Source organism: Gavialis gangeticus, unplaced genomic scaffold (genome assembly GCF_001723915.1).
Source record: "Gavialis gangeticus isolate Ggan-Ray unplaced genomic scaffold, GavGan_comp1, whole genome shotgun sequence".
Classification (NCBI taxonomy): Eukaryota; Metazoa; Chordata; order Crocodylia; family Gavialidae; genus Gavialis; species Gavialis gangeticus.
The window spans coordinates 17,650,389-17,676,170 of record NW_017729001.1 but is presented as its reverse complement, the minus strand read 5'-3'; the positions used below and the strand labels follow the sequence as shown (position 1 = coordinate 17,676,170).

The 25,782-nt window shown below is 44.2% G+C and overlaps 1 protein-coding gene across 9 annotated transcripts in view; it reads left to right on the top strand.

Moving 5' to 3' along the window:
• Positions 1-25,782, top strand: part of ARVCF (armadillo repeat gene deleted in velocardiofacial syndrome) — a 521,911-nt gene that overhangs the window by 474,547 nt on the left and 21,582 nt on the right. For 8 of the 9 annotated variants that reach the window (XM_019506985.1, XM_019506983.1, XM_019506978.1 and 5 more), the window contains 6 exons: positions 13,525-13,652; positions 15,119-15,269; positions 16,520-16,712; positions 17,936-18,047; positions 18,956-19,046; positions 20,277-20,330. In XM_019506985.1, coding sequence (XP_019362530.1) covers positions 13,525-13,652; positions 15,119-15,269; positions 16,520-16,712; positions 17,936-18,047; positions 18,956-19,046; positions 20,277-20,330 — 729 coding nt within the window. The remainder of the gene's footprint in view (positions 1-13,524; positions 13,653-15,118; positions 15,270-16,519; positions 16,713-17,935; positions 18,048-18,955; positions 19,047-20,276; positions 20,331-25,782) is intronic. The other variant, XM_019506979.1, reaches the window with a different exon arrangement.

Below are 25,782 nucleotides of genomic sequence, written 5' to 3'. Positions count from 1 at the left end.
CTGCCCCTTGGGCAGGGGGCTGGACTCGATGATCTTCTGAGGTGCCTTCCAGCCCTAATGTCTATGAAACCTATGAAATGACCCCAAGAGCAGACGGAGTCCTTTCCTCTTAGGAGACAGAACTGGGGGAAAAGAGGAGAAGGAGAAAGTGAGAGAAGCACGGGAGGAAAAAGCATCCTGAATCTGATGCAGCAAGAGAGGGGAAGCAGGGAGGGCACTGAATGGGTTTGGCTGGAGCCAACAGCAGCAGGGAGAGGCAGGCTAACTTCAGCAGTGTTGGTGTTGTATACGGGAAGCAGGGACACTGAGGAGGAGGGCCCCATTACATTAATCAAGGTGTGGGCAAGTGTTCGGAGGTGTCACCATTATGATTATATGTTGTATCACTGTAGTGCCTAGAGGTTTTCCAAGCATGATGGGGGAATCCCATTGAGACAGGTCCTTCCCCCAAGAAATTAGCTGGACAACAGTGTCTCCACTGCAGTCAAAGGTGCAGTTGAGCACAGGTTCAGTGCCAGTTGCAACACCTGCCTTGCACCCAGGTTGACTGTTTGAGTAGTTCCCCTTTGTAGAGCCCTGTGCTGCTGCAGCTGTACTTTCCTGAATACCTTGGGTTGCTAGCGTCGGTGTAGGTCTGCCTGCCCGAGTTGCAGTCACTCCTCCCAAGTGCAGTGCAAACATGCCCTAAAAAATCACAGCCGGTGAAAGCAAGAAGACACCCGGGCAAAGTGACTCGAACAAGTCACGCAGCAGGTCAGTGGCACCAGGGTCCTGACTTCTAGCCTGATGTTCTGTCCGCTGAACCCCACAATCCCCCAGCCTCCAGAGCACAGATTGTGTTGCTACCCAGGTAACTTAACTCTAAACTCTATTGAGCTTCCTTTTTCATGTAACCCTTCATATTTATGTCCAATATACTGATGTTGTGCTTTCCCCAGGGTGCTGTGAGGATGGCTTGTAATCAGTGGGGGTTAGGTTCCTAAATACCTTGGAAAATCTGGCCTGACATGTTAATTCTTCTCAGGGAGCTTGAAGACAGCCTCATATTCTCACTGTCTCTGCTCTGACCTAGCAGCAACTTGACACTGAAAATATTATATTTCTTCCTGGTTATTTGGGAGATGTTTGAATTGTCTGACAGCAGCACTGTGAATGTAATTGAGAGGGATTTAGAGGCACTGGGGGTTTTTCAGGGACATGTGACAGCTTTCATGACATGGAGAGAAGAACTGAAATACACTTTTGCCTTTGGAAGTTGTGGCAGGAACTAATTAGCTATTTCAAACAGCAAACAGGATTGGAGGGTTCATTTGGATCTGCATTCAGTAAATACTGTGCAAATTAGGAGCCTCCCATAACTGCAACTGCTTATTAAGCACTTTTGAATACCATTGCATAGATGGGGGTGTTAGTGCTAATGGGGATGAGAACTAAAATGCTTTGTAATGCTTTTGTCATTAGATCCTCTTTCCTAAAAAAGGCTGCAATACTCTGCCAGCAATGAGCCCAGTAACAGTTTCCAAGCTCAGGCCGAACAAGGGAGCATCGGTAGCCTTGAGTTAGTGTAGGCCAGAGGTGTCCAAGATCTAGCCCACAGACCGGATCTGGCCTGTGGTGTGCTGAAGTGCTGACTGTAGGGGACTGACCAGCATGCTGTGTGTGGCATGCGGAGCCCATTTGGCACAGGCTGCACATAGCCAGTATGGGGGCTGGAGCTGGCACATGCTGCGTGCAGTGCACAGGGCTGGGCTAGGGCACGTGCTTTTGCTGTATGTGGTGCCTGTAGCAAACCAGCCCTACACACTAGAACCAGGGTCAACCCAGACTGGGCCCATAGGCCAGCCCCACAGGCTGGAGCCAGCATGCAGGGATGGTCCTGTGCAGGTGCCATGTGCCCTGGGGCTGGCATGAGGGGGCTGGGTTCGGCACTCACTGCACACAGCACACAGGGCTGGTCTGAAACAAGCCCTGTATGTGGCACCTGCATCAAACCAGTTTTGTGTGCTGGATCTAGGGCCAGTGCAGATTGGGCTCCAAAACCAGGCCTATGTGCTATAGTCAGGGTGCAGGGCTGGTCCGGTGCAGGTGCCACATGCAGTGCATGCTCTAGGCTGGCCCCATGTCCCCATGTAGTGAGGCTGGCCCCACACGCTGCATGTGGGGCTAGGGCCAGCGCACGTTGCATGCAGTGCATGCTCACTGCAAGCAGCACATGGACCTGATCCAGTGCCTGTACCAGCCCAGCCCTACAGGCTGGATTCAGCAGACCAGTCATGTGTGGGGCAGGATGAATTGGGCACTCCTGGTGGGCTAAGACTTGGATGGTGTCACTGCCCCTCAGTACAGAACGTGACAACCTTTACTAAAGAAGGCCCAGGTTGTTTCTGAAGCATCCTCAGTGCAGCCTGTATTAAATGCTTCCTTTGTAGGTGGCAATGTGAGTGTGGGGAGACTCCTCTGAGGTCACTGGCACCTCTCTGCATTTATTCTACTGCAAATAAGAAAAATCTCCCGTAGGTGAGCAGAGGAGTACAGAGCCCTCTTCACTCTTGTTGCTCAACATTGAATTCATTTTTTCTTTTTAATGAGAGTAGAACTGGACTCCCTGAGGTCCAAGTAACACGCGGAGAAGTTTCTGAAACCTAAATGGTGGTTGTGAGCATAGTGTGATGTGTAGATTTTGAAGGATTTGCTTTGTTTTCTTAAGGCTGCTTTTCCATTGGCACTGAAGATAAAACTCAAGCTGCCAGGCGGTGAGGGGGAGAACCTGACAGGTGCCAGCCCTAGCAGAAATACTGTCTGTCTGACTTCATCTGGTGAAGTTCAGAGGCAGATACCCATCACTCTGGAGTCTGAGCACAAGGAGGTGGAAAGCCTGTGCTCAGTAGGGCAACATTTCATGTAGGATGAGCAAAATCCCACAGTCACCTACCTGGCAGCACACTGTCCCTGTCCCCCAAATCCCCAAGTGGTGCTTTATTTTTGACAAGTTTGGACCAAACAACGTGCTGTAAAAACGTGTCATGATGAAGAGCCCGTGAGTCTGTTGTAAAGGATGGCTCTAGAGGCCCCACGGGGTGCAGGTAGCAGAGCTTTGATTCAAGGGATGTAGCTAGAGATTCCCCCTTTTCTTTCTCCCCCAACCCATGGCCACTCGGGTGCAGAAGGAGGCTATGGCTCCTCACCAGGATCAGCCTCTCTGGTCTCCCGTGGGCTGCCAAAATTGCTAACAGGTCCCTTTTCCTTTTTATGACTAAAAGCCAGATTTTGCTGCCTCCCACCTGCGTGGGCATGTAAGAATGGGAAATGGCTCCCTATACTTTCTCTTTCCTCTTGCAGACGACAGCCCTAAGTGTGTCCGGCTCTGTTTTGTTTCTCTTCTCTGGTCCCGTTTCCTCAATGCGTCCCCGCTACGGTCTCTCCCCCTCCCTTCCCCTACATGTTTATCTGTTCACTAGGATTTTTGAAACTAAGTTTATAAAGCCATCTAATTTGTAAACAGCCGAGAACAATGTTGAAACCTTTTTTATCAAAATGAATTTACTTAAGTGTCATCTGTAGCAAACGACTGTGTGCATTTCCTCTCAGCCAATATTTCTCTGCCGATGGGGCTACGGAGCTGAAATGGAGAGGAAGCTAAAAGCTTATTAACCTCTCAGACTCACAGCAGCTGATTTGCATCTGGAAATGCAGCGCTGGGGCGGGGGAAATCCACGTTGGCAGTGGTTTGAGGGCAAGAAAATGTGAGGTTTGGAATACCCAGCCCTAGTTAAACATGCAAAAAGTAGTTGAGGAAACAAAATGATGGGTCCAGGCAGTGTGAAGTGAAGGAAAAGAGTCCCTTAATGATACCTTCTCAAGCTGTTGATTTGCACTGCTGACTTGAGCTCTGTGAAATGCTAATACTACAAAGCCCTACGACTTACTGATGAGATACTAAAAGCAACATATTGTAGTTTGTTATTGGAAATAATTGTGGTATGTTTTTATGTTCCTTCTGGCAACAGCTTACAGTCTGTCCATTTCCAAGAAATGAATTTTGCACAGCAGACTCGCAGACCTTTTTGACAGGTAAAGTGGACAATTAGGCACCTCCATTAGTGAAGGCAGCAAACACGGACCCTTAGACAACCGTTCTGTGCAGTGGCATCGAAGAGCTGGGATAGTCAGAAGAGCAGTGGCACTTGTGCTCAAACCTGTGTGGGCCCTCAGGTGCATATGGTGGGATCTGTGAGGAAAATAAGTTTTTACTCCGTTTGGTTTTTCAGTTAGAGAAAAAAGTCTGCCGTGATACTAGACACGCACAGCAACGGGCACATAGCCAGGGGCATGACCAACCCTAAGTGCATACGTGTGCAATTGTAAACCGGCGTCAAACGGACACAGTGTCAGCAACTGACAGCAAAGAATTAATTCCTTGCTCCAAACCCCTTTCGACGTGCCCTTTTCTCCTCCCTTTTCCACCTTCCTTTGGAAAGCCTGACCAAGCAGAGAGGACTTGCTATGTATCGTAAAAGTCAAGGGACTCAGGCTGTGTTAAGCGGGGAGGGGTGGAAGAAACTCCAGACCACAGGACCATAAGAATCAGGGGGATGGTTTTCAGGTCCACTTCTATCGAAGATAGGTTTCTCCAGCACAGTGCGATCACTGCATTGTTCTGTGTGGCTGATAAGGAGCCTCCTTTGATGTCTGCACTATTGATTTCGGTTAGCATGGAGTTGCCCGCTGCTTGTGGCTTGTACTCACCAGCTAACATGCTTCCTCACCGTTTCCAACTCCAGTGCTTGTGGAGGTGTCCTGAAGTCCAGGCAGACAGACAGGCAGGTCATTGCTTTTGCTTCTGGCCTGGTCTCTCCGGTTCTTGGGACTGCTCTCGCAGGTTGAATAGCGGGTGGGGGTGATAGAAAGTTGCTGTGTGCTATACCACATGAGAAGAGGTTTCTCTGGGGATCTGAGGGCTGTTGGGCCTTCTCCAGGAGAAAAGAAGTCATTCAAGTGCAATTATGGACCCCAACAGAGATGGGAGCAGACACATCAGAAACGCCCTTAGTTAGCAGGGCCAATGGCAGCTGATAGAGCTAAAAGAGCAGGTGTGGCCACTTGACCAAAAGAGAGACACCATCATCTGCCTGTCAGGCTTGAGGCTTAAAAGGGTTAGAAAATTAAGGATGACCTACTTCATAGTGGTGTGAGAAGCAGAAAACTCACTGATGTCCAGACATGGCAACTTGAGTACAGGCCAGAGCACCACTTGCTTGGTTACCTGGCTCTTCCGGGAAGGCCCTTTGCTGCATTTTGTCAGCCGCCAGGTTCATGGGTCCAAACTGAAAGCTCCAGGTAGAAGCTCCCCAAGAGCTGCAAATCAGATTTTGCTTTTGTATGCCCCTGCCACCCTGGTCTGTGCTTACCAAGCCATGCTTGTTCCTTACCCTTAGGGAAAAAAAAGAACAACTCTTTGCACCAAAAGAAATGCCTTGCTTTCTCTGTGTAAAGATCATTCTGGTTCACAGGGCTTCCTACCTGGAGACCTTTTGACTCTTCAGGGTGAGTGGTTGTGCACAGTGAAGTATTGCAGTCAGTTCAGCTCTGGGAGAGGAGCTGGAGTCTCTTTTGGATCATCAGAAGAATTTTTGACTAAGTTCAAGTTAGTGTTTTTTTGTTCGTGATGAGGCAGGAGCTGGACAGACCCCAGCTACATTTGGAAATTGCAGTGATTTAGTTGTAGCCCTAAATCTTTTGTGGGAGGTGTGGAATCTTTACTAACAAACTTCGTGTTTGATATGCAATTGCAAACCCCAGGGTGTCCACTTTTTTCAAGTTCGTTTTCAGATAGTAACAGCTCTTCCAAATAGTTTGCGCATTCTCTCCTCTTCCTCTCTCCCGTAAAATGAAACATACTCTGCTACCAGTGAAAAGTAAATAAAAATCACTTTGGAGCTGGGGTGTTGGCAAGAAAGAAAGCAACTGGTGTTTGATGTACTGTACTTAAAGAAACCAAGGTCAGATATGAATCTTCAGGGACTGTTACGGGAAGAAAGCTATTTACATGAGACATGCATTTTAGTCGTTCCGCCAGAGGCCTCTGAGTTAACTCTGGATCTAGAGCAGGTTAAGGTGATGGAAGTGACAGTTGGTTTTTTCATTTTCATTTAAAGGTGACCTGCAGATGCTAAATATATTGGGTTTCATCAACATGCTTCCTAACCAGTTAAAGGGCACCTATGACAATTCTCCCTTCCCCACACCTATCCGGCTGGTGGGGTATTTCCTGCCTTCCGCTTACCAGGTCCAGGGAGACACCAGAGTGCTCTTCTGAACCACCAGGTTGGGGAGCAGTGATTACGTCACCAACAGTCAAGGCCCGCTTCCTTCCTCCCAGTGCTCCCAAGTCCCCTAGCACTTCCCAGTCCCCATTAGCAGATGGGGCAGGGGAAGAGAGGAGTGGTGCAGTGACCCTTCTTCCCTCCTCGCATAGCCAAAAGGTTTGCAGATTATGTTGAGCACCCTGTCCCGAGGGGGCCATCAGTGCATATTGCTAAAATAAATACTGCTGGCATTTTGCTTTGCTAGGTCACTTGCAAACAGGGAGCGGTACTAGTATAACAAGTCTGCTCATGGAAAATGGGGAAATGCCACATGTCACACAAGGTCAACTTGTTGAGTTGCCTTGCACAGCTCTTTATCTAAATAATTTATACTCTGTGTATTTTATTTATTGGGATAAAACTAAACTGGGCATTCTACTGACCCCTGGTGATGGCCATGGAAATATAAAGCATCCTAGGAGAGAGAGAGGTCCCTTGATCTCTCATGCATCCTTTTTAAGTCACTCTCCCACCCTCTCGTTTCCTTCCCTTGGTGCCTCTCTGTCGTCTTTATATTCAGCCCGACTCATTCTGTTGTCTCTCCGTTCCGCTTTCTTGAGTCACTCTGGGAACGTGTTGCTGTCGCGTCCTTTGTGTGTCCCATCACGTGATTTGTTCCATCGCTTGTTTGCTACCAGCTCTTTCACATGTGGAGGGAGGGATGAAAGTTTGCCAGTTTGCTTAGTTTTAGAATTTGTGTGCAACTTACTGAAGTATTCAGTAAGGTTGTGCACTTGGGTCTTCATGTTCCGAGTAGAAAAATTCCTATTCGACTTTTCCCTCATTATTCTGAATCTTGTGTATTACTACGCATTGATTTGGCTGTTCTTTCCTGCACATTGATTTGGCTGTTCTTTTCTGCACTCTTCAGAGGCTAGGCTCTCCGCTTTTGAGAGGGGGAGGTGGAGGGCTCATGCTTTGTAATGGATGTAATGCTCTTGGTGAAATCTATCCACAACCCTCTCTAGTAAGAATATCTATCCATCCTGATTTATACTGCACCTTGAAGTGAAGGCTATAGGGATTATTCAGAGCCTTCTTTTTCTCATTTCTCCTTCCTATTGCTGCAGCAATTTGCTGTCTAGGAAGCATCTCTTCTCCCTTCTCTCTGCAATTTGGCGCTTGGCATTCTACAGTTATCAGGACTGGGCTGCATTCTCCATCATTCAAAGCACTTGACTATTGGATCTGACTGCATTTGTGCTCCCTTTAAATGCTTCAGTTTGAAGAAGCTTGCACATTTATCTTGACATTAAGATTGCTTTGTGCACCATTTCCTGAAGCACAGCATGCAGAATGGTCCTGATGTTAGTTTTGTAAAGAAAAAACACTGATCATGTTTTGTGTCCTTTAAAAAAAAAAAGAAATCCCTTACAGGAGGTTTTTCTTGGGGGCTATAAAGCAAAGTATTGTGCAGAACTGCTGGAACATTTTGTTGCTCACATCTTCTGAAAGTGCCCCAGTTTCTATTGAAAATAATCACGAGCTCTGGTTTACAACTGTTTAACTTGCATACAATGAACTACACAGTTTGTAATGAAGTTACCAGCCCATTGCTGAAATAGGGCAGAAGTCCAAGATCTGCCGAGTTCCTCTTTCGTGCAGAATCACAATGTTGGTTTCCATTACTGACATGTTTCTTTGCCTTTGGCTCATGGTTTCATAGTTGCTTAGGGAACTGCTTGCTTACTCTCCAAGATGTACTTTTATATGACCTTGCAGAGGAACGGGAGCCCCAGTTCAGGATTGTTCTTGCACCATCTGGTGGTAGCAGTCACGTTTAGCAGCATTTGAAGTGGCTGATGTAGAGATACCTGGAAAAATGGATAACTATCACAGAAATGGATCACTATCAAGCTACATTTGAGTAATCTCCAAAGATTGATGGGTTCATTTTATAGCTTTGCCACGGTCCTGTATAATAGCTTTTTATGAATTCTGCCTCTTTTCCTTTGAAATGGTGATTTGGATGAGTTTTTGCAAGGATAGATAATACCAGCAAATCTTTTTCTGTTCCAGTAACAATTCGTATGGGTGCATTCTGTCAGCTCAGCACAGCATATGAGCGCATAATTTCCTGTGCCTTGCAGGGGGAATAAAGCCCTGAATAATGGTGGGGAGGTTGAGATGAGTTTGGTAACCTTCTTCTGAGGATAATCATCTTAATCTGGGGATGCCCTATCAAGCCAGGGAAATGAATCTAGTACCATCATTTGAATTATTGCCAGAATGTGGCTAAATACAGACACAATGTGGACAGTAGTCACAGATTTAAAAAAATCAGTTTTATAAAAAAAATTGACTTGGTATCCCAACCAGAATTCAATCCCTACACTTGGTGTCTTTTGCCCTGGTGTCTTCTTCCTTCCCTACAGCCAGCAGAATGGGTCCAAAGCCCTGCAGAGCCTATGCATGCCTATAGACATGCTCATTCATGTCCTAATTAGACCTCTTCAGTATTGCCTCACTGCCCAGGTATTAAACCCCTGCACATTTCAAAATGGCCGGGGGAGCACTTTATCTAAACTTCATTGAATGAGCTCTAGATAAAGCATCCCACAGCCATTTTGAAACATGTGGGAGCTTAATACACATGATGGTAAGATGTTTTAATTAGAGCAGCTGTCTGGGAACTATTTAATTAAAGTGCCTGCACCCGCAAACACATGTATAAGCAGCTTATGTGCCTCAGAGCTGTGAAGGAAGGAATGAAGGAAGCTGCTTTGTGGTGCCCAGTAGTGATCTCTCCCAAGAGGGGACTAGTGGCTCAGAGAGCAGTAGGCAGGTAGAGGTAGTTTTAGGTTGTGACTCACAATTCAGTCCAAACTGATGGCTTTATTGTGGCCGTGTATGGCAGGAAAATTCCTGTCGGTGGTCTTTGCCCACAGCACAGGCATCAACACAGTTAGGGCTCTTCAGAGAGACTGAGGAATGAATAGCCTTGTCCTAGTGACTGAATCGCTCTGTCCCCTCCAGGTGGTCCCTCCAAAGCACAGCTGATGTGTGTTGGTGAAGTAGTTTTGTAAAGCTTTTTGCCTGCTCTCGAGGCTGCTTCTGTTCTGTGGATAAGCAGAGGGCTGTCAACGTGACACCTCTCAGTTAGTGCCGGAGTCGCACAGAATTTGCCCCGTGGGCCATGAAGAAACAGCCCTGACAGGCAACAAAGAAGCCCATCTGCTCCCCCTCAGTCAACAGAGTCTTAAAGATGGGGCTGGTATAAGTGATGCGCAAGACTAGAGAATAAAAACATTTCGAAGGGGGAAAGGTATCAAATTCCCTCATGCTAGTTGCCTGGGGCACCCTTCTAGACAATGCAAATGTCCCCAGATCTCGATGGCTCCATCACCTCCTGCATCTCCTTCCTGCTTAAAAGACAAGACCCAACAGACAGTTAATTAACCCGTGTACCCTATTTTCTGCAATGGAAGAAGCCTATAGATAACTTCAATCCATAGTCATCAAGGGGAAGAAGGGTATAAATTCGGTTTCAGTGCTAAACCTGTTCATAGGGAAAAGTCTCGCATACCTCCGTGAGATTTCAGTCTGGCCTTAAGTGTTTGCTGAATCTGTGCAGCCATTTCAACAGCCTTTTAAGACACAAAAGGAAAGCAGTTGACATTTTTCTCTTGTTGACTCATTACCAGTCGTTGACGACCCTCTTTCTTTTTAATTCCATTAAAAAAAATGGATAAAAGCAATTAACCATATATTACACAAAAGTAGCAGTACCTGGAAAAATAATTAAGATGATCTTGAAATTAAGGAAATAGGTTTAGAAGAGAAGCAGGTGCTTAATGGAAGGGAGACCAGCTGTGCTTCCTAGGAATGTGCTTTAAAGTACTTCAGGAAAAAATGTCTGAGGCCTCTACACAACCCTGGAAGGAAATTGCAATAATGCACACAAAATCCATGCTATAAATAGCAGAGCTGGATTCATTAGGACAGAAGGCAGATGGAGAACAGAGAAAAATTATTTGTGTTTTTTTTTTTTAAGGGAATATAATGCTTATGAAAAGTGTCAGGTTGTCATCGATGAGGAAAACCCCTCAGGTACAGCAGGACCATTATCACCATGAGGGTCTGTTCTCTACTAATGAGCATCAACTCATGAGGGGCGTTCGTTATAAGCCTGTTAAGCAAAGCAAAACCCTGACCCTTCTGGGCTAGGTAGCAAGACTAGTGTTGGAGGGCTTTAAAACAGGCAGGAAGGGAGCCGAGGCACAGCAACATTTTGGGGCGGGGGCAAGAGGAGCAGGAGGGTGCCATTCTCCAAATTGGCTGCTTAAGAGATTGCACCCAGAAGTAGAATTGTGCCAGTAACTAAAATAGGCAATGCTGATAATAGTATTTAGCAGAAAAAAAGGGGTGAAACATTTCTGGGACGCTCTTACAGTAATGCTGGAGACATGGGAAACAACTAGGAAAAATGAGGGGCTGTCATGCATGAAGAGAAGTAATGACAGAGACATGGTGAGAAACACGTGACTGGAATGCCAGGATCTACAGGCAGGGTCTGTCTGCAGTAGGTAAGTGGGGGAGGGAGAAAATGGAGGGGATGTGATTACTGCGTATTAATAATACAGTACGGGTAGGAGCAATGAAGTGTAGAGATGAGGATGGTAGAAATGTCAGGTTTAAGGCAAAGGATACGAAAATTGATTGTGTGGGTAAATTATAGGCTGTGTAACTAGGGAGTAGGGAGAGTTGTTCTCGGGGATGTCAGAATTATGATAGGACTATCTAAAGCAATGCCTGTAAGTGGACATTGACTGAAGAATTGCCAGCTATTTGGCCGCAGGCAATTATGAGCTCATATATGGGCCCACATCCGTCTTACAGTAATGTTTTCTCTGTATAGCATCATCGGCGAATTGGGCTAGAAGGGCTCTCCGGACGTCATCTAGTTCAGCCCTCCGCTCAAGGCAGGACTGTCCCTGTCTAAAATAGCCAAGATAAATGTTTATCTAACCTCTGCGTAAAACTTGCAATGACAAAGCTTCCAGAGCCTTTAAGTAACCCCTCCCAGTGCTTATAACCTTGCCGTTATCCTTCTGGCTTGTCAGATTTTATCTTTTTTAAATTAAAACTTTGTTAAAAAAGAAGTTATGGGACAACGTGATTCGATAGTCACAGCTTTTGCACTTCTAAAGAAGATTACACCAAACACCAGGGAAGCTTTGCAGCATTCTCACAAGCTGAGAGTTGCACCTTTTATACTGGGGGAAACTGAGGCTCGAAGCGGTTATATATGATTTCATGTCTCATTGGGCCTTGTTGCACACTATACTGAGGGTCGCATAAATGCTGATCAGCTTAGTGTTAGCCTACGGTCACACCTTCAACCTGAGCAGCACATCTGTGGAGAATGGCCACATCTTAATGGAACAGGAGCTGGGTTATGTGGACCAAGAGATAATCCTGCCCCTGAGTGGCATAACTTTGAGCCGCATAACAAGTGCTTTAAACAACTTAGAGGTGTTAACATGTGGACAATCCAGGAGCTCCAGAAGCCACCCAAAATTAAAGTGTAACAAGGCCCGTTGTACTTTAGCCAAGAGGAGGCACCATACATCCTGACCGTCTCTCTAGCCATTAGACCTTACTTGTGCATAAGGATTTAAATTAATAGTGAGCTAGTTAAAACTTGCTATGCAATGTATAAAGAAAAGAAAAGGGGAGAATTTTTACAGCACAATAGTTGAAAGTCCAAAGACCAACAATACAATAGAATTTGAAAATGCAACAAAGGCTGTTTTAAAAGCTATGTGACTGGAAGGAAGAATAACAAAAGACTTGAATTACAAAAAAGAGCAACTAGCTCTCGGAAGTGGAAAAGAGTGGTGACTGGGGGGAAACTGCTGTAAGGAAAGCAAAGGCAAAATAAGGGAGCCCAAACAGCAAATGCAAATATTATTGTCTAGAGGAATCCAAGGTGAGAAGAAAGGGGTCTGTGAATCCATTGAGATACTAAGAGAAAACACAAAGCTGTTGGTGAGAACAGAGAGCAGGAGAAAGAGTCCAAAATGCCTCATATTTTAAATAGCCTTTTTTGGCTCAGCATTCATTGAGGACAATATCACTTGGTACAGGAAGCAAGGAACTGATTACAGGCAGGAGAGATGCTAATTGAGAGCACACGCCTGTCCGTGGACTGCCACATAAACAACCAGTGGTTTCAGAGCCAACGCCAAAGAAAGAGCAGGGGCATCATCCAACTGAATTAGCATGACAGACGCCCTGCAGAACGAGCAACTACTGTCTCAGTGTGCAGCACCTAGCACAGTGGGACCCTGAAGCTCCTAGACACTGTGGTTGTGGCAATAACAAATGAGGATAATCCTCTGGATAAAAACATCAGGGAACACAGTGGTTAGTAAGAGTAACTTACCCGGTATAACAAAGGGGGATATGTGGCAGAGCTTGGGACTAGAATCTAAACCAACTGGCTCCAGTCATGTATCTGGGATACAGAATGGGTGCCTTGCCTTTGGAATTATTCTTTAATGTATATTACATCCTTCACTGTTTCTAGGTGCAATACAGTGTCCATCTGTCTTTGCATAGTGTCTGAACCTTAGCTAAAATGGTGGCATTCTCCACTCTCCCACCCATTGATTCTTCTTTTAACTTTGCATGCTATATTTTTGCAGCAGGCAGGAGTCAGAAGGGGAAGTTTGATGTAACTGTGCTACATAGTCTCACATTGGCACTGTTAATAGTGCCTGCAAAAGCTACCTCAATTGATCTGAATGCAAAAACCAGCTACCAGCGTAATTCGCTCCCCATTTAACCATGCAGGTATGACTGTCAACAAGCCTGACCTCGTGCCACACACCTGTGCGCACACATGCTTAGCATGTTAGTTAAATGCACAGAGTAAATCTCTGAGTCTGTAGCAATGAGGTGGTTTCTCATTCCTGAAAATCAGCAAAGCAAGTTTGTGCTCAGGCTATCGCAGAACAGCAGAGCTGGAGAGTTCATAGGTCCTGCTACTGATTTCCAGCGTGTACCACTTCCAGCAGGCAGGACCAGAGTGGGCTAGGTGCAACCACAAGCCTTGTGCTGCTCCTGCAGCACAAACTTCTCTCACATTCTCCAGGAGTGCAGAGGTACCAAATACCAATTTATGTGTTGACTCCTAAATGTTCTCTCCCTGCAGGCTTTGAATTGCTCTATCAGCCAGACGTGGTACGACTATACCTCTCTATCCTCACTGAAAGCCAGAATTTCAACACTTTGGAAGCTGCAGCAGGGGCTTTGCAGAACCTCAGTGCTGGAAACTGGACAGTGAGTACAATACATTCCCCACGTCCACTTTTTTTCAACCCTCCTGAATTGACCCCTCTAGGTATGATATAATGTGGCACCTTACACTCTGTTCTCTGTTACTTTTTATTTGTGTTTCCTTTTTTTTGTTTTTTGTATTGGTTTGGACAAAGTGTAAAATATTTAACTTCCAGAGAAGGTTTCAGCACTGCTTAGGGTGGTTTTCTTTTTAATAAAATAAATTACAATTTCATGCATATCTTTGTTAAAGTATTCATCAGAGACATGATCCTACAGCCTGCCAGGCAGGGCTAAAGCACAACCCATCACTCCCTAGACCAGACAAAAACTCTCCATTTGTGGTACCTGAGGTAAAACAGTCAAGTGTCTCAGTGACTTAGGTGCATAAATCCCGTTACACTTCACCCAGGCAGTTTTGAAAATCCGACCTTCTGCCTCTACCTGTAAACAGGGAGGAATGAATTGCAAACAACCAGACCTCCTGAATCTGGCCTCTGAAAGAAGACCTCCGTCCCAGAGAAATTCACCACACAACACTGGAGATGAGACGCATGCTGTGACCAAAGAGGAGTAAAATTGTCTAATCCTGTTTGTTCCCCAGCTGTTCTGACATTTTCCCTCTTTCATACTGTTAGAGAAGGTAGCTGCATGGTACTTACGCTTAGAATTTGCAGACAGTATTTGCAAATATTAGAGTGTTTGTGAATGTTGCCATCCTACAAAATTGTCATGAGAATTTACCAGTTCAGGCACAAAATTGAATCTCCCTCTCGTTATTGAGACAATTTACGGTAACGGGAAAAATGAATGCTGTTTTACTTGCCGGTTTTACAAATATATCATGGATTTGCCCAGTTGAAAGCGCCTTATGACTGGAGTGTTGGCACTGAGATGAAAGGGGATACAGATGTCAACAGGAGCAAGTTCACATTTTCATGCACTTTTCATTCTTGGGTTTCTTAATAAGAGCTTCTCTAAGAGACAGCTGAGCTTGGTCTGATCCCAGGATGGGATGTTGTCCCAGTTCATCAGCTTTTCAAATCACAGAGGGAGTTGCATCCCAAAATTGCTTCTAGATCCTTCTCCCCAACAACATCCGTGATAATCTGTCTGCTGTCAGTAATGAATACTTGATCAACCAGAGCAGCAGAGTCTGTGAATCAGCAAGATAGTGCTTCCTGACACTCGTCTGAAGGTGGAGTCACATTTTAATGTATAATTAAAAATGGAATTATGTATTCAGAATTGCAGGTAATGGGGACCTGGCCATTCAAGCTGGTAAGCCAAGGCAGCTAGGTATGATGCAAGCCATATAAACTATAGAAATTGGTGGTTCATCCTAGGTGTGGGCTTTTCAGCTTGAACAGCCTTTGATACAACTGAAAGAAATACAATCTGGGAGGAAATAGGCCTGTATATTCACAGCCCCATGTATTGTTTTTCTTTTTGTGTGTCTTCATGATCAGTGGTCTACATACATCCGTGCAACAGTACGAAAGGAGAGGGGCTTACCAGTCCTCGTGGAGCTTCTCCAGTCTGACTCGGACAAGGTTGTGAGGGCAGTATCGATTGCACTGAGGAATCTCTCCATGGATCGTCGCAACAAGGATCTCATAGGTACCTTTCAAACATCTCTTGCAGGGCCAAAACCCAGGAGACACATATGGACTTGAGAAATAATTCAGACTCATGTTGAATATTTGAGGCTGTAGTTTATTTTACGTACAGCCCCCGTAAGGATAGGAGGCCAACATATGCGCTGAGTGAAGAATCGCCATCTACAAATTTAATTTCAGTCCATCTAATTTTTGTTCTTGCAGATGACATAGCTTAATGGGAATGAAACTTTACTTTGTAGCAGATACTGGAATACATTACAGAAGTAACACTGACATCTGCATGTGTTACTCTTTTCTCTTTTGGTCTGTCAGTGGACTGTTTCATGTCTCCCCATTATGGGATTCTCTGTGCTTCTGTGCCAGCCCCTATACCCAGAGGCCAGGCATCCATGCTCTCTCCATTCAAAACCTCTTCCTTAAAACTTAGTTGCTCTGTGACACTTGCCAGCAATAATCCAGCTTGGCTAAAACGCACCCATGTCTTCATTAAACTGAAATCACAAAGGCTCAGTTCCACATTAAACTTTTCCTCTGAGCCTTCTGGTGTGTTTCCAGCAATTTGTATGATTGGTTTCAGCTGTAACCTTGTTGGGCAAGGAAATGTTCCTGCGGCATGCAGAGCTGAAACACAGCTGATGCCTCATAAATAACAATCTTCAATTCCTACCTTAAATGCACCCAGATTTCTTACCTCTAAACTAGTTGTGGTTTATGTTGCTACCAAATGGTGCAAACATGCACCAGGGAATAATAAACCCAAGACTGAGGTTTCTCTTCGATGCTGTATAGTGTGAAGGCTGAATGTACCCTGGGGGGAAGGTTGTTACCTTTTTCAGGGGAAGGTTAATAGATGCATGGCTGCACATCTCACCCCAGCAGGCCTGTTACAAAGCTAAGTTGAATAAATGGTATGTGTGCACATTAGCATTAATATTCGGTATTAGCAGCAGTTGCTGAATGCTTTTGGCCTCAGGCACAGCAAGGCATGATATATGTTGGCCATGAAGTTCTCAGCAAAGGTTGCAAACTTCTGTTCCCTGTTATCTTTAGCACCCATTGTGCTGCATGACATTGCTTTGGCTATTAATTCTCAAGCACTTTGTCATAATTAATGATGAATACACTGTTAACTTACAGTCTTAAGATCCAAGAAACTGATGCTGAAAGCTCTTTGGACTGTGCAAAGGATGCAGACTGGGATGGAGTGTTTATTGGGTCTGCCTAATGATGTCTCCCCCCCTTATCTAGGTAGCTATGCCATGGGGGAGCTGGTAAGAAATTTGCCTAGTAGACAGCAGAGGTCTGCTAAAAACCTGGAAGAGGATACAGTGGTTGCCGTCTTGAATACTATCCATGAAATTATTACTGACAGTTCAGAAAATGCAAGGTCCCTGATCCAGACCCAGGGCATTCAGAAGCTGGTAACAATCAGCAAATCAAGGTAGGTTCCAACTGAAAACAATATACAGAAAACCCACTGTGAACAGCGATGTTTTGCTCTGTGATGGTGTCCAACCATCTTGACCTTTCAGCCAAAGTCCTAAAAATGTTTAATAAAAACAAATCCTACAGCAGTGCCTATAACAGGTTTACTGGACCCCAGAGATAAGCTCAAGAGAATATAATGTTCTCTCATTGTAGGATGCAATCTCTCTTGGCCTGGTGTGTCTTAGCATTGTGTCTGCATTTATCAGACATCATATGCAGTGAAACCATGACCTTTATTTGCAGAGTGGGAGACCTTCATCCAGTGGCAATATTCCATTTCTGGAATGCAAGTGATAAAACTTTATTACTTTTAAATAAAATGTTTCATGAGGGTAGTAATCATTCTGCCTAATAGCTTGGAGGTGATAATTTAAAGTAACACTTTTGCATCATGGTACTTTACCAAAAAACTCTTGATAGCTTTGAGAAGAGCTGCCTGCTTTATTTCCAGGAAGCAGAAATGAGTGTATTTATAAATGATTTTAACGGACTTTTCAGAGCATACCTGAAGGTTACTTTATTCTTCTTCATTGTTTTGTGCAAGTAAGAATCAGCCAGCACCCTGGCACTGTATTGCTTTATGTAGCAGACTGGTACTGACTTGCAAGGAATAAATGCAAAAATGTTTTTCAGGTAAGAATTAGTTAGGTTTATTCTTTCATCCATGTTGCTCTCATCCATATGGTTTAAACCACTTGTTGACTCAGCTGAGTTCATGTTATGGAGCACGTGTACAACTGGGCCAAAGATGTTGAAGATGACTCTAAGGCACTGAGAGCTTGTTTTCCAGAGATGCTTCAGAACTGATTGCTGTTAGAGTTTGGGTGCTCAACTTTGCTGTCTTGACCTAAATAAAGGCTTAGTACAAAAGGTGGAATCCACCAAGCAGATCTGTGTACTATTTCTGCACGCTAATGCAAACGAAAATCTTACCTCTGCATAATTCACAGCTTCTTTTGTTCAGGCAGGTGGCTTTTTATATGAACAGATATGTTTTCATATAAGCACTAGATGGACCCTCATTAGACAAGTTTGACCCAAAAATATATTCTTTGAGCAGCTATCTTAATGCTTTGTGGGAAATGACAGGTCTGCTGGAATGTTTAGGATTTTAGCTTACGGGGTCAATTTATGAACTTCTAATCTTTGAGGTTTTAATTTTGTCTCATAAATCAGCCAGTCCCCCCGGGAGACAAAGGCAGCATCTCATGTTCTTCAGATGGTCTGGAGCTACAAAGAACTACGGAGCGTTCTGCAGAAGGATGGGTGGAACAAATCCCATTTCCAGGTAAAGATGCAGAGTCCTAGTCCAAGTCAGTGTTCAGAGAAAGCTCCATGAGATGTGTTATCCTTCCCTCGGTGTGCAGGCCTAACTCCTTACCATGTCAGTGGCAGAGTTTGACAGAGAAATTTCTGGTTTTAGGTGATAATTGTTTTTTAATGGGGTCATAAATATACTTAAATTGGTGGCATGTGTTCTTCGTGCTTTGGGAGCTCGTAACGTTAGCTGTAACCCTCTACAAGCATACATTGCATTGTTGGTCACTGGTTACCAGGCACGCACTTCATATGGCAGCTGCCTGTTCTGTTTATGAAGATGCATCTGGTTTCTTTGTCTGAAAAGCAGTGGCTGTCACTTTGCACCTGCAAATGCAGCTACTTGCTTGCCCGTTTAAGTGACAAGGAAAGGAGAAGCCATCAGTAGCTCTGTAGTGAAATGGACAATACTCAGAAGCTAAACTAGTTCTCAGTGATGGAAGATGACAGAACAAGGAGCGATGGCCACAAGTTGCAGCAAGGGAAGTTTAGGTTGGATATTAGGAAAAATTTTCTCACTAGGAGGGTGGTGAAGCACTGGAATGGGTTACCGGAGAGGTGGTGGCAGCTCCATCCTCGGAGGTTTTTAAGACCTGGCTAGACAAACCTGGCCGGAATTACCTAGTTGGGGCTGGTCCTGCTTTGAGGAAGGGGTTGGACTAGATGACCTCCTGAGGTCCCTTCCAACCCTCATTTTCTTTGATTCTAATTCTTAATTGGGTTGTGATTGAAGATCCATGAAGCAGCAGCAGATGGAACAGGAACAGGGCTCCAGAACATGATTCTGAAGTGGTGTTTTGCTTGGTTGTTAATTGGATCTGTCAGCTGCTGTGTTTGCAGCACCAAAGCAGCTTCTTACTCTGGTGTTTTGTCTTTTAGACTGTTTCCGCAGCACCAAAGGGATCCAGAGGTACTTCTGGCAAGTCTGGCTATGATGACAGCACTCTGCCATTAGTGGATAAAAGCCAAGGTCAGTGCTGGTCTTTCATATGAGTTGCAATGATTCTGCCTCCCCAGGCTGTTTTGCTATTCTGTAATAGTAGTGTTGTGGGGCTGGGATCAAAATAACAATTTGTTTGTTTCTATGGTGCCTTTCATCCAAAGATCCCAAAGCTATCATTTTATAAACTACATAGACACGGAATCTACCATGAAATACCTGATAGCTGTGTAGTTCAGGGTAAAAAGCTCAGTTGCAAACTTATAGGGAGATTTAAAGTAGGCATGATGTCAGACTTTCTGACTTTGAGAGTAGTTAAGCACTGGAACAGGCTGCCTAAAGAAGTTGTGAAATCTCCATCCTTGGAAACTTTTAAAAGCAGGTTATGCAGACACTTGGCCGGGATGGTTTAATCAGGGATGATCCTGCCTTGAGCAGGAGGCTGGACTAGATGATCTTATGAGGTCCCTTCTAGCCCTACTCCCCTATGATCCTACCCAATTGGAGTTTAGCCCAGGAGACTAACAACCTTGCACTTGTGATATAAACGTGGTATGTTTAATAAGCACAAGTCATTAGATCTTGTACATCTCCTGCTGAAGGAATCACCTTCACTGCTGCAGTGGAGTTGAAACACTGGTTCAGTACTGAGTTTGAAAGAAAGTCTTCACTGAGTCACCAGCACAGTATCCCCTGTCACTTGAGTTGTCCTTGGAGGTCTCTTATCCAAGTACTGGCTCAGACTCATCTGTGCGTACGTGGTCAGATTTGACAGAGCCACTCCCAAGGTGTTCTGGCTGCAGGCCATGGCCAGTTCCGTGCTCACCTCCTTTGTCTTGTATTGTTGATCATGTTGGAGATAAGAACCAATATGAAAATTATCTTCTCAAAACCTTGTATGTCCTCCTGATTGCTCCTCTCTCTGGGCAGAGGAGAGAATCTCATTCCATTTTGGCCAGATATAAAACTAAACTCCAGAAAACTTATCGCAGTCCAGAGCAGACATGACGCTGCTGGAATAGTGGAATGTCCCAGTACATGTCACGGCACCGTAGCACAAGGCATGTGAGTTTGAGTGCTCCTTGCATCAGGACCTTCCTTTCTGAATGATCAGAATTTAAAAGTTGTTTCATTATAGCCTCTTGCATTCAGTAAGTTATGGGCTCCCCTCTTTCCTCTGGCCCTGTGATTAATCCAAGCCTGCTCTGCATTCCTCCCAGCAAGCACAGTACAAATAGTTTCAATGCTTCTGTTTTGTAGATAACGAGAAGGCTGGAAGTCGTGATATGATACCTATGGATGAACTTGGTCCAGGTAAATGCAGTCATGGATCGACCCTCTGTCTGCTTCAATAGAGCATACTGTCACTCACGAGAAAGTTCAGCTCCTTCTCTGGGAGATATTCTTTCAAGTGGATAAAGCTGACATTTAAAAGCAGAACGTTTCCTTCCAAAAGATCAATCGTCTGTTCTTCTTAAACATGAGTGTATTGTGCGCACACGGGTTTCTCCACTACTTGAGCCAGAGAATGCAAATACACTGGTATTTCCAGCTCTTTCACATCTTGGCAAAGCCAGGAATAAACCTCAATCCTCCTGACTTCCAGCCCTGTTTCCTTATATGCTAGCCCAACACAATTTTCTGTACAAGCACTACAGCCTTGTACAGAATTTCACCGATTGCATCCTGGAGTGAGACATCCAAAAGTCCTGAGATTTACAGAATGTATTTTTTTTAGGAGCAGGACACTAATTTTCTGACTTTAAATCCATGTGACTATCACACTTTGACTGATAATGGAACATCAACATTGACTGTACCTGCAAGAAATGAGAAGAGAGGAATAGTTTATTTTTAAGTTTCTTTACTTTTGCTTTCTAGTTTCACTCTTCCCCCAGTGCCCACAGTGAGTTTGTCACTCTGCAGCTTGGATGGGTCCTTCAAAGAACAAGAAAAGAAAGATTTTTTTTTTCTTTAAGTAGGACGATAGTAAAATTCCCCCCCCAGAGTATTCTATGTCTAAAGTACAGCTTAATAATGAGTGGCCACGGTCTTCAAAGAACTTGAGATGCTTCCTCCTGCCCCAGTGGGAATTTTGCCTGGGTGTAGAATTACGCAGTTAGCCCTGTATGAATGCACATTAAAAATTAGGAGAACAAATAAACCCTGTTCCTCCTGGCATGTTAAAAAAAAACCTAGCCCATGAGGAAGCAATGACTTCTCATCTTTATGCTTCAGCTCTGCTGAATATAAAGGGCATCTTTCAAGAGCCAAACAAAGCAGCTTCATTTTCCCCCCTACAAGGAAGGTACAGGAGCAGGTTTCTTTCAGCAGACTTCTCCAGGGTCTCTTGTAGATTTGAAACCTGCAAAGACCAAAGGAGACCGAGATGCTGCAGACCATAGCATAACCTATGCAATCCATCTCAGTAATACAGGCATCCATGTATAACATGCATTTATAACTGGACAGCCAATTGCTTTGCTTGTAGCACCCAGTGCTGTAGAGAGGGATTTTACCAGGACTTTGAAACCCTCCACCCTGATACTGGTAAATGCACCAGGAACTCCCACACTGGTATCTGAAGTGACAGATTTCTTCTAAACCTCATGAATTATACAACCCTTGTGTGCAAGCATATGAAGCTGCAAGGGTGAAGAGGTAGATAAATTTAAACCAGATGGGTGGTTCAGGAGTTGCACTATTTTTCAAATGTGGAACAGCAGCAGGAGAAACTCATGTTATTTAGGAAAGAAGCAAAGCTGAATCTGTGAGACATGATCTCTCCCCAGATGATGATAGACTTCCTGGCATGGATGTCAGAACGATTTGATTCAGGTACTAAGGCCCTGGTGGAGAGGAAGGATAATTAAGAGCCTCAGGTGCTTCCTTGTCATCATGAATTTGAAAGAAAGCAGGGATTTAAACCCTGTGACTCCTGACCTTCCCCTGGAACAAGAATAGTTATGGGTTTTTCTGTTCGCATACATACCTGAGGCAAGAGTCCTCAAGATGAAGGCTGCAGTGCTTGTATGGAAAGCTGTGTTGGGCTAGCATATAAGGAGATTGGGCTGGAAGTCAGGAAGAGTGGGTTTTATTCCTGCCTCTGCCATTGAATTACTGTTAACCAATCGGTACCTCCATTTCCTAGCTATATACTAGGGATAAACACATACCTGTTCCTTTGCAGTGCTTTGAGATTGGTAAATGAAAGACTCTGCCAGTAAAAGAAGGATCTGCTTCAATTTATCCAGCTGCAAATCTTTGTACTGACACATCTGTGCATTTGATGTCTTACTAGCTGTGATTGTACCTGCAAAAATGGCAATATGATTAAGCCCCTGCTGAAAAGCAGGCTTGTCCAGAGCATTAGAATAACAGAAAGATATCACTTTTCATGTCCTCTGCTGACAACATCTCAGCTGGCACAAACAAACTGTCCGTATGTACTTATTTAAGGGAAGACAGAAATGTTTGTCTTCACCATGGAAGAAAATAATATCAAAGAGCATCACACAACAGGACAGCTATGTACTAACTAGTCTAGCAGTGAGGAACCCAGATCTGTAGCCACAGGATTGTAGTAAAGTGTTCAGAGAAAAATATTAATCAAAGCTTAATGTAATTCAGGGGTTATTGGAACGGCGGAGGGTGAACTGGAAATTGGTGTGCAGTTTCACAAGTGTTTCTTGCCTCTCAGGTTCTGTTTTCAAATCTTTGCACCATCAGTAGAAAACTAGGGCATTTATACATGTGCTCTGGGAATGGGGGGAAGCCGTTTTAATTAGATTAGCTCCAAGAACCGATATAGTTAAAGCACCCGGAGCATCTTGTGTATCAGTGTCCCTGTGCTGAAAAATGACAGTGGGGTCACTTTAACTAAAGCTGGTCAAATGAGCTTTAGTTAAAGCACCCCGCTACCAGTTTTCAGTGCAGGGACATCGATACACGAGACATTGGAGTCAGCTGGAGCACGGTCATTACCACGCTTCAGCAGATTTAATTAACTGATTCTGGTCCGACATGCTGTAACTACAGCGCATCGAAGCGGCCTCACTGCTCGTGTATAGGTGGCCCTAGGTCTCAGGTACAGGTTTTCCAGATTCCTGCTCTTGGATATTTTTAAATCAGCAAAGGCCAACAGCTCAGACATTCTTGTATCTCCGCATGACTACCGTGAAAAGGTCAACTGCCAGGGAGCGCGCTAACAGGTTTGGTCCGCTGCACTCCACGAAAATGGCATAACAAGTGACTGTTTGACTCGCCTTTCCTCAGGCTCTTTCAGCCGAAGTCCTAATGGTTTATCCGTTCCTAAGGGCTTTCTGCATGGGGGCCTTTCAAGAAAAGCCGTTTTGATCAACTCTATCCTCTAATTCTCCTTCTACCATGGCAGACATTGGGAGTGTTTCAGAGCCATCATGTATTCTTCTCCAAAGCTTTCTCCATTAAACCCAGCTGTATCATGTCTGTGCATGCCATGCTTATTCATCTGATTGGTCTCTGGGTCAGCCTGATCTTGGTTGTGTTTGTCATCTGCTGTGTCTTCGCCATGATCATTTCAGTTGTAGCCAATCCTGAAATGTGATTTCTCCTTTCAAATTCATTTGTCTTAAAATTATTCCACTTTACACCTATCGTCTTTCAGAGGACTCTCCTCTGTGCTACCTATGGGCTATTGATATCTATTTCATGTAATGATGCTGCTTTGAGTCCATAAATAATACTATTAATAGATGAGCTTGTTAAATTTGCCCTTTGATACTAAATATAGTGCTTTGATCAGTACATAATTGCATCGGTTTCACAAAGCACTCATGGCTAGTGCTCATCTCTTTTTTAACTTTATCATTTGATAGAACCATCCTGATCAAGTTTTCCAAGTATCCAGCTTATTCTGCAGCTTCACTGTTGCTGCCTTCCCACACTTTATCTATTGTTGTGTTTTTTTTCAAGATGCAACTGCTTTGTTGCCTTGGCATTTAATGTAAGGCCAAGTTAAATGTATTAGTTTTGCAAGGTAGGGAAGAGCATCATTATTCATTCAGACATGTCTGCCAGTTGTGCAATGTCATCTGCACAAGCTAAAGGGCTTATCTCTAGATCATCTGATGTCTCCCTCCAACTATTGTGTTTTTAATACCCTGTTTCAGAACATGATGAATATTATGAGTGCTTCTAGATCCCCCTATCTTACACCAAACTTTAACTCAAACCTGTTACTTAATTTTCCACCAACTTTTACTGCATTGTCAGAATCCTTTACATAACTTCTAGAAATGCCATTACCCTAGCTGAATGCCATATAATTTTGCTACCTTCCATAATGCTTCCCTTCAAGCTGATTCAAATGCTTCTGTCACATCAGTGGAAACCCCCCCATCTCCCAAACGTCTTTAAATCCCCATTCTTACTTTTTTCATTAATCACCAGAGCTTAGATCTCTGATTCATAGTGTCAGGCTGGTTTGAAGCCAGTATTGTTCCTTATTCACTACTTCCCACAAAAACAGCTTAGTCCATTGACAGTTAACATTATCATGATTTTTCTTCATACTTGCAGTAAGTTTGTATCTCTAATTATTCTGGTTGGAAAGATTTCCTTTTCTGAATCTTAATACCACTGGTGTCTGTGACTGCTCATGTGGTATTTCTTCTATGCCCCATACCCTCTTGTATATTTTTTCGTGATGTCTTGGCCCTTGTCCTGACAACTTTTAACAATTCGTCCCCTGTGCAGTCTATACCTGCAGCTCTCCTATTTTTAATTTCTTCCCTGCTCTTTCCATTTTTTCTTGTGATTTTAAGTCAGTGCTAATATTCATTCTACCCTGCAAGCTCCCTTGACATATTTCGTGTTAAAAATGCTTGAATAAGGAGGGCACATTGGGTTTACTGCACAGTCAAAATACCGTGTTTTTGTGCATATAACTGACATCTTTGCCCTCCAAAACCAGCTGGGGAAAATAGGGATGTGCCTTATATCTGAAAAAATGGCTCCCCGTAGGTCCAGAAATTTTCAAGGGGGAGCAGTGGCTGCATTAATTAATGTGGCTCTGGAACATGGCAATCAACACTGCTACCCCTCCCTTCCTTTTGGGACCTTCCAAAAATAGGGTGTGTGTATATCTGGGGGGTGTATTATATGCAAGAAAATATGGTACTCCTTCCGGGTTTCCCTCACTCCTTCAGTATTTGTTGTCAGTTTACCTGTAGCCTTTTTTTTCCTGCTTGTATTTTTGGCCACAGCATGTTTCCAGACAACTTCACTTTTGGTGTATTGTCTTCACAATTTGCTTTCTTGATGCATCCTTTAATTGACCCTCTTCCTTCCAAAGCGTTTGCTTATCCCATCTTCATAATTTCTTTATGGTTATACTTAATGCCTCTAATTCATCCACTTGGATGAATGTTGACTTGTTCACAGTCAGTCAGCAATGTTGACTTGTTCACAGTCTTCCTGTTACGCTCTTGTTTCATTGATTTCATCAGATATCAATCCAGGCCTGTCAAGCCCAGCAAATAGAAATGGTCTCTGATTTCAGGTAACAGCTGAACATATTACACCTATTGTGAATTGGAGTGTTAGGACTCTGTTTGCTCCAGGCCAGACTCAGCTGTTAGCCAAGGAGTCAAGGAAATTGCACATTGCTGTCCATGCACAAGAAAGGTGATAGTTGGAAATTATACTCTTTTTTTTTTTTTTTTGCTCTGAAGCATAAGGGTGGGATTGCTATAGTAAGCACACAGTTTACCTCGGTGGGACAATG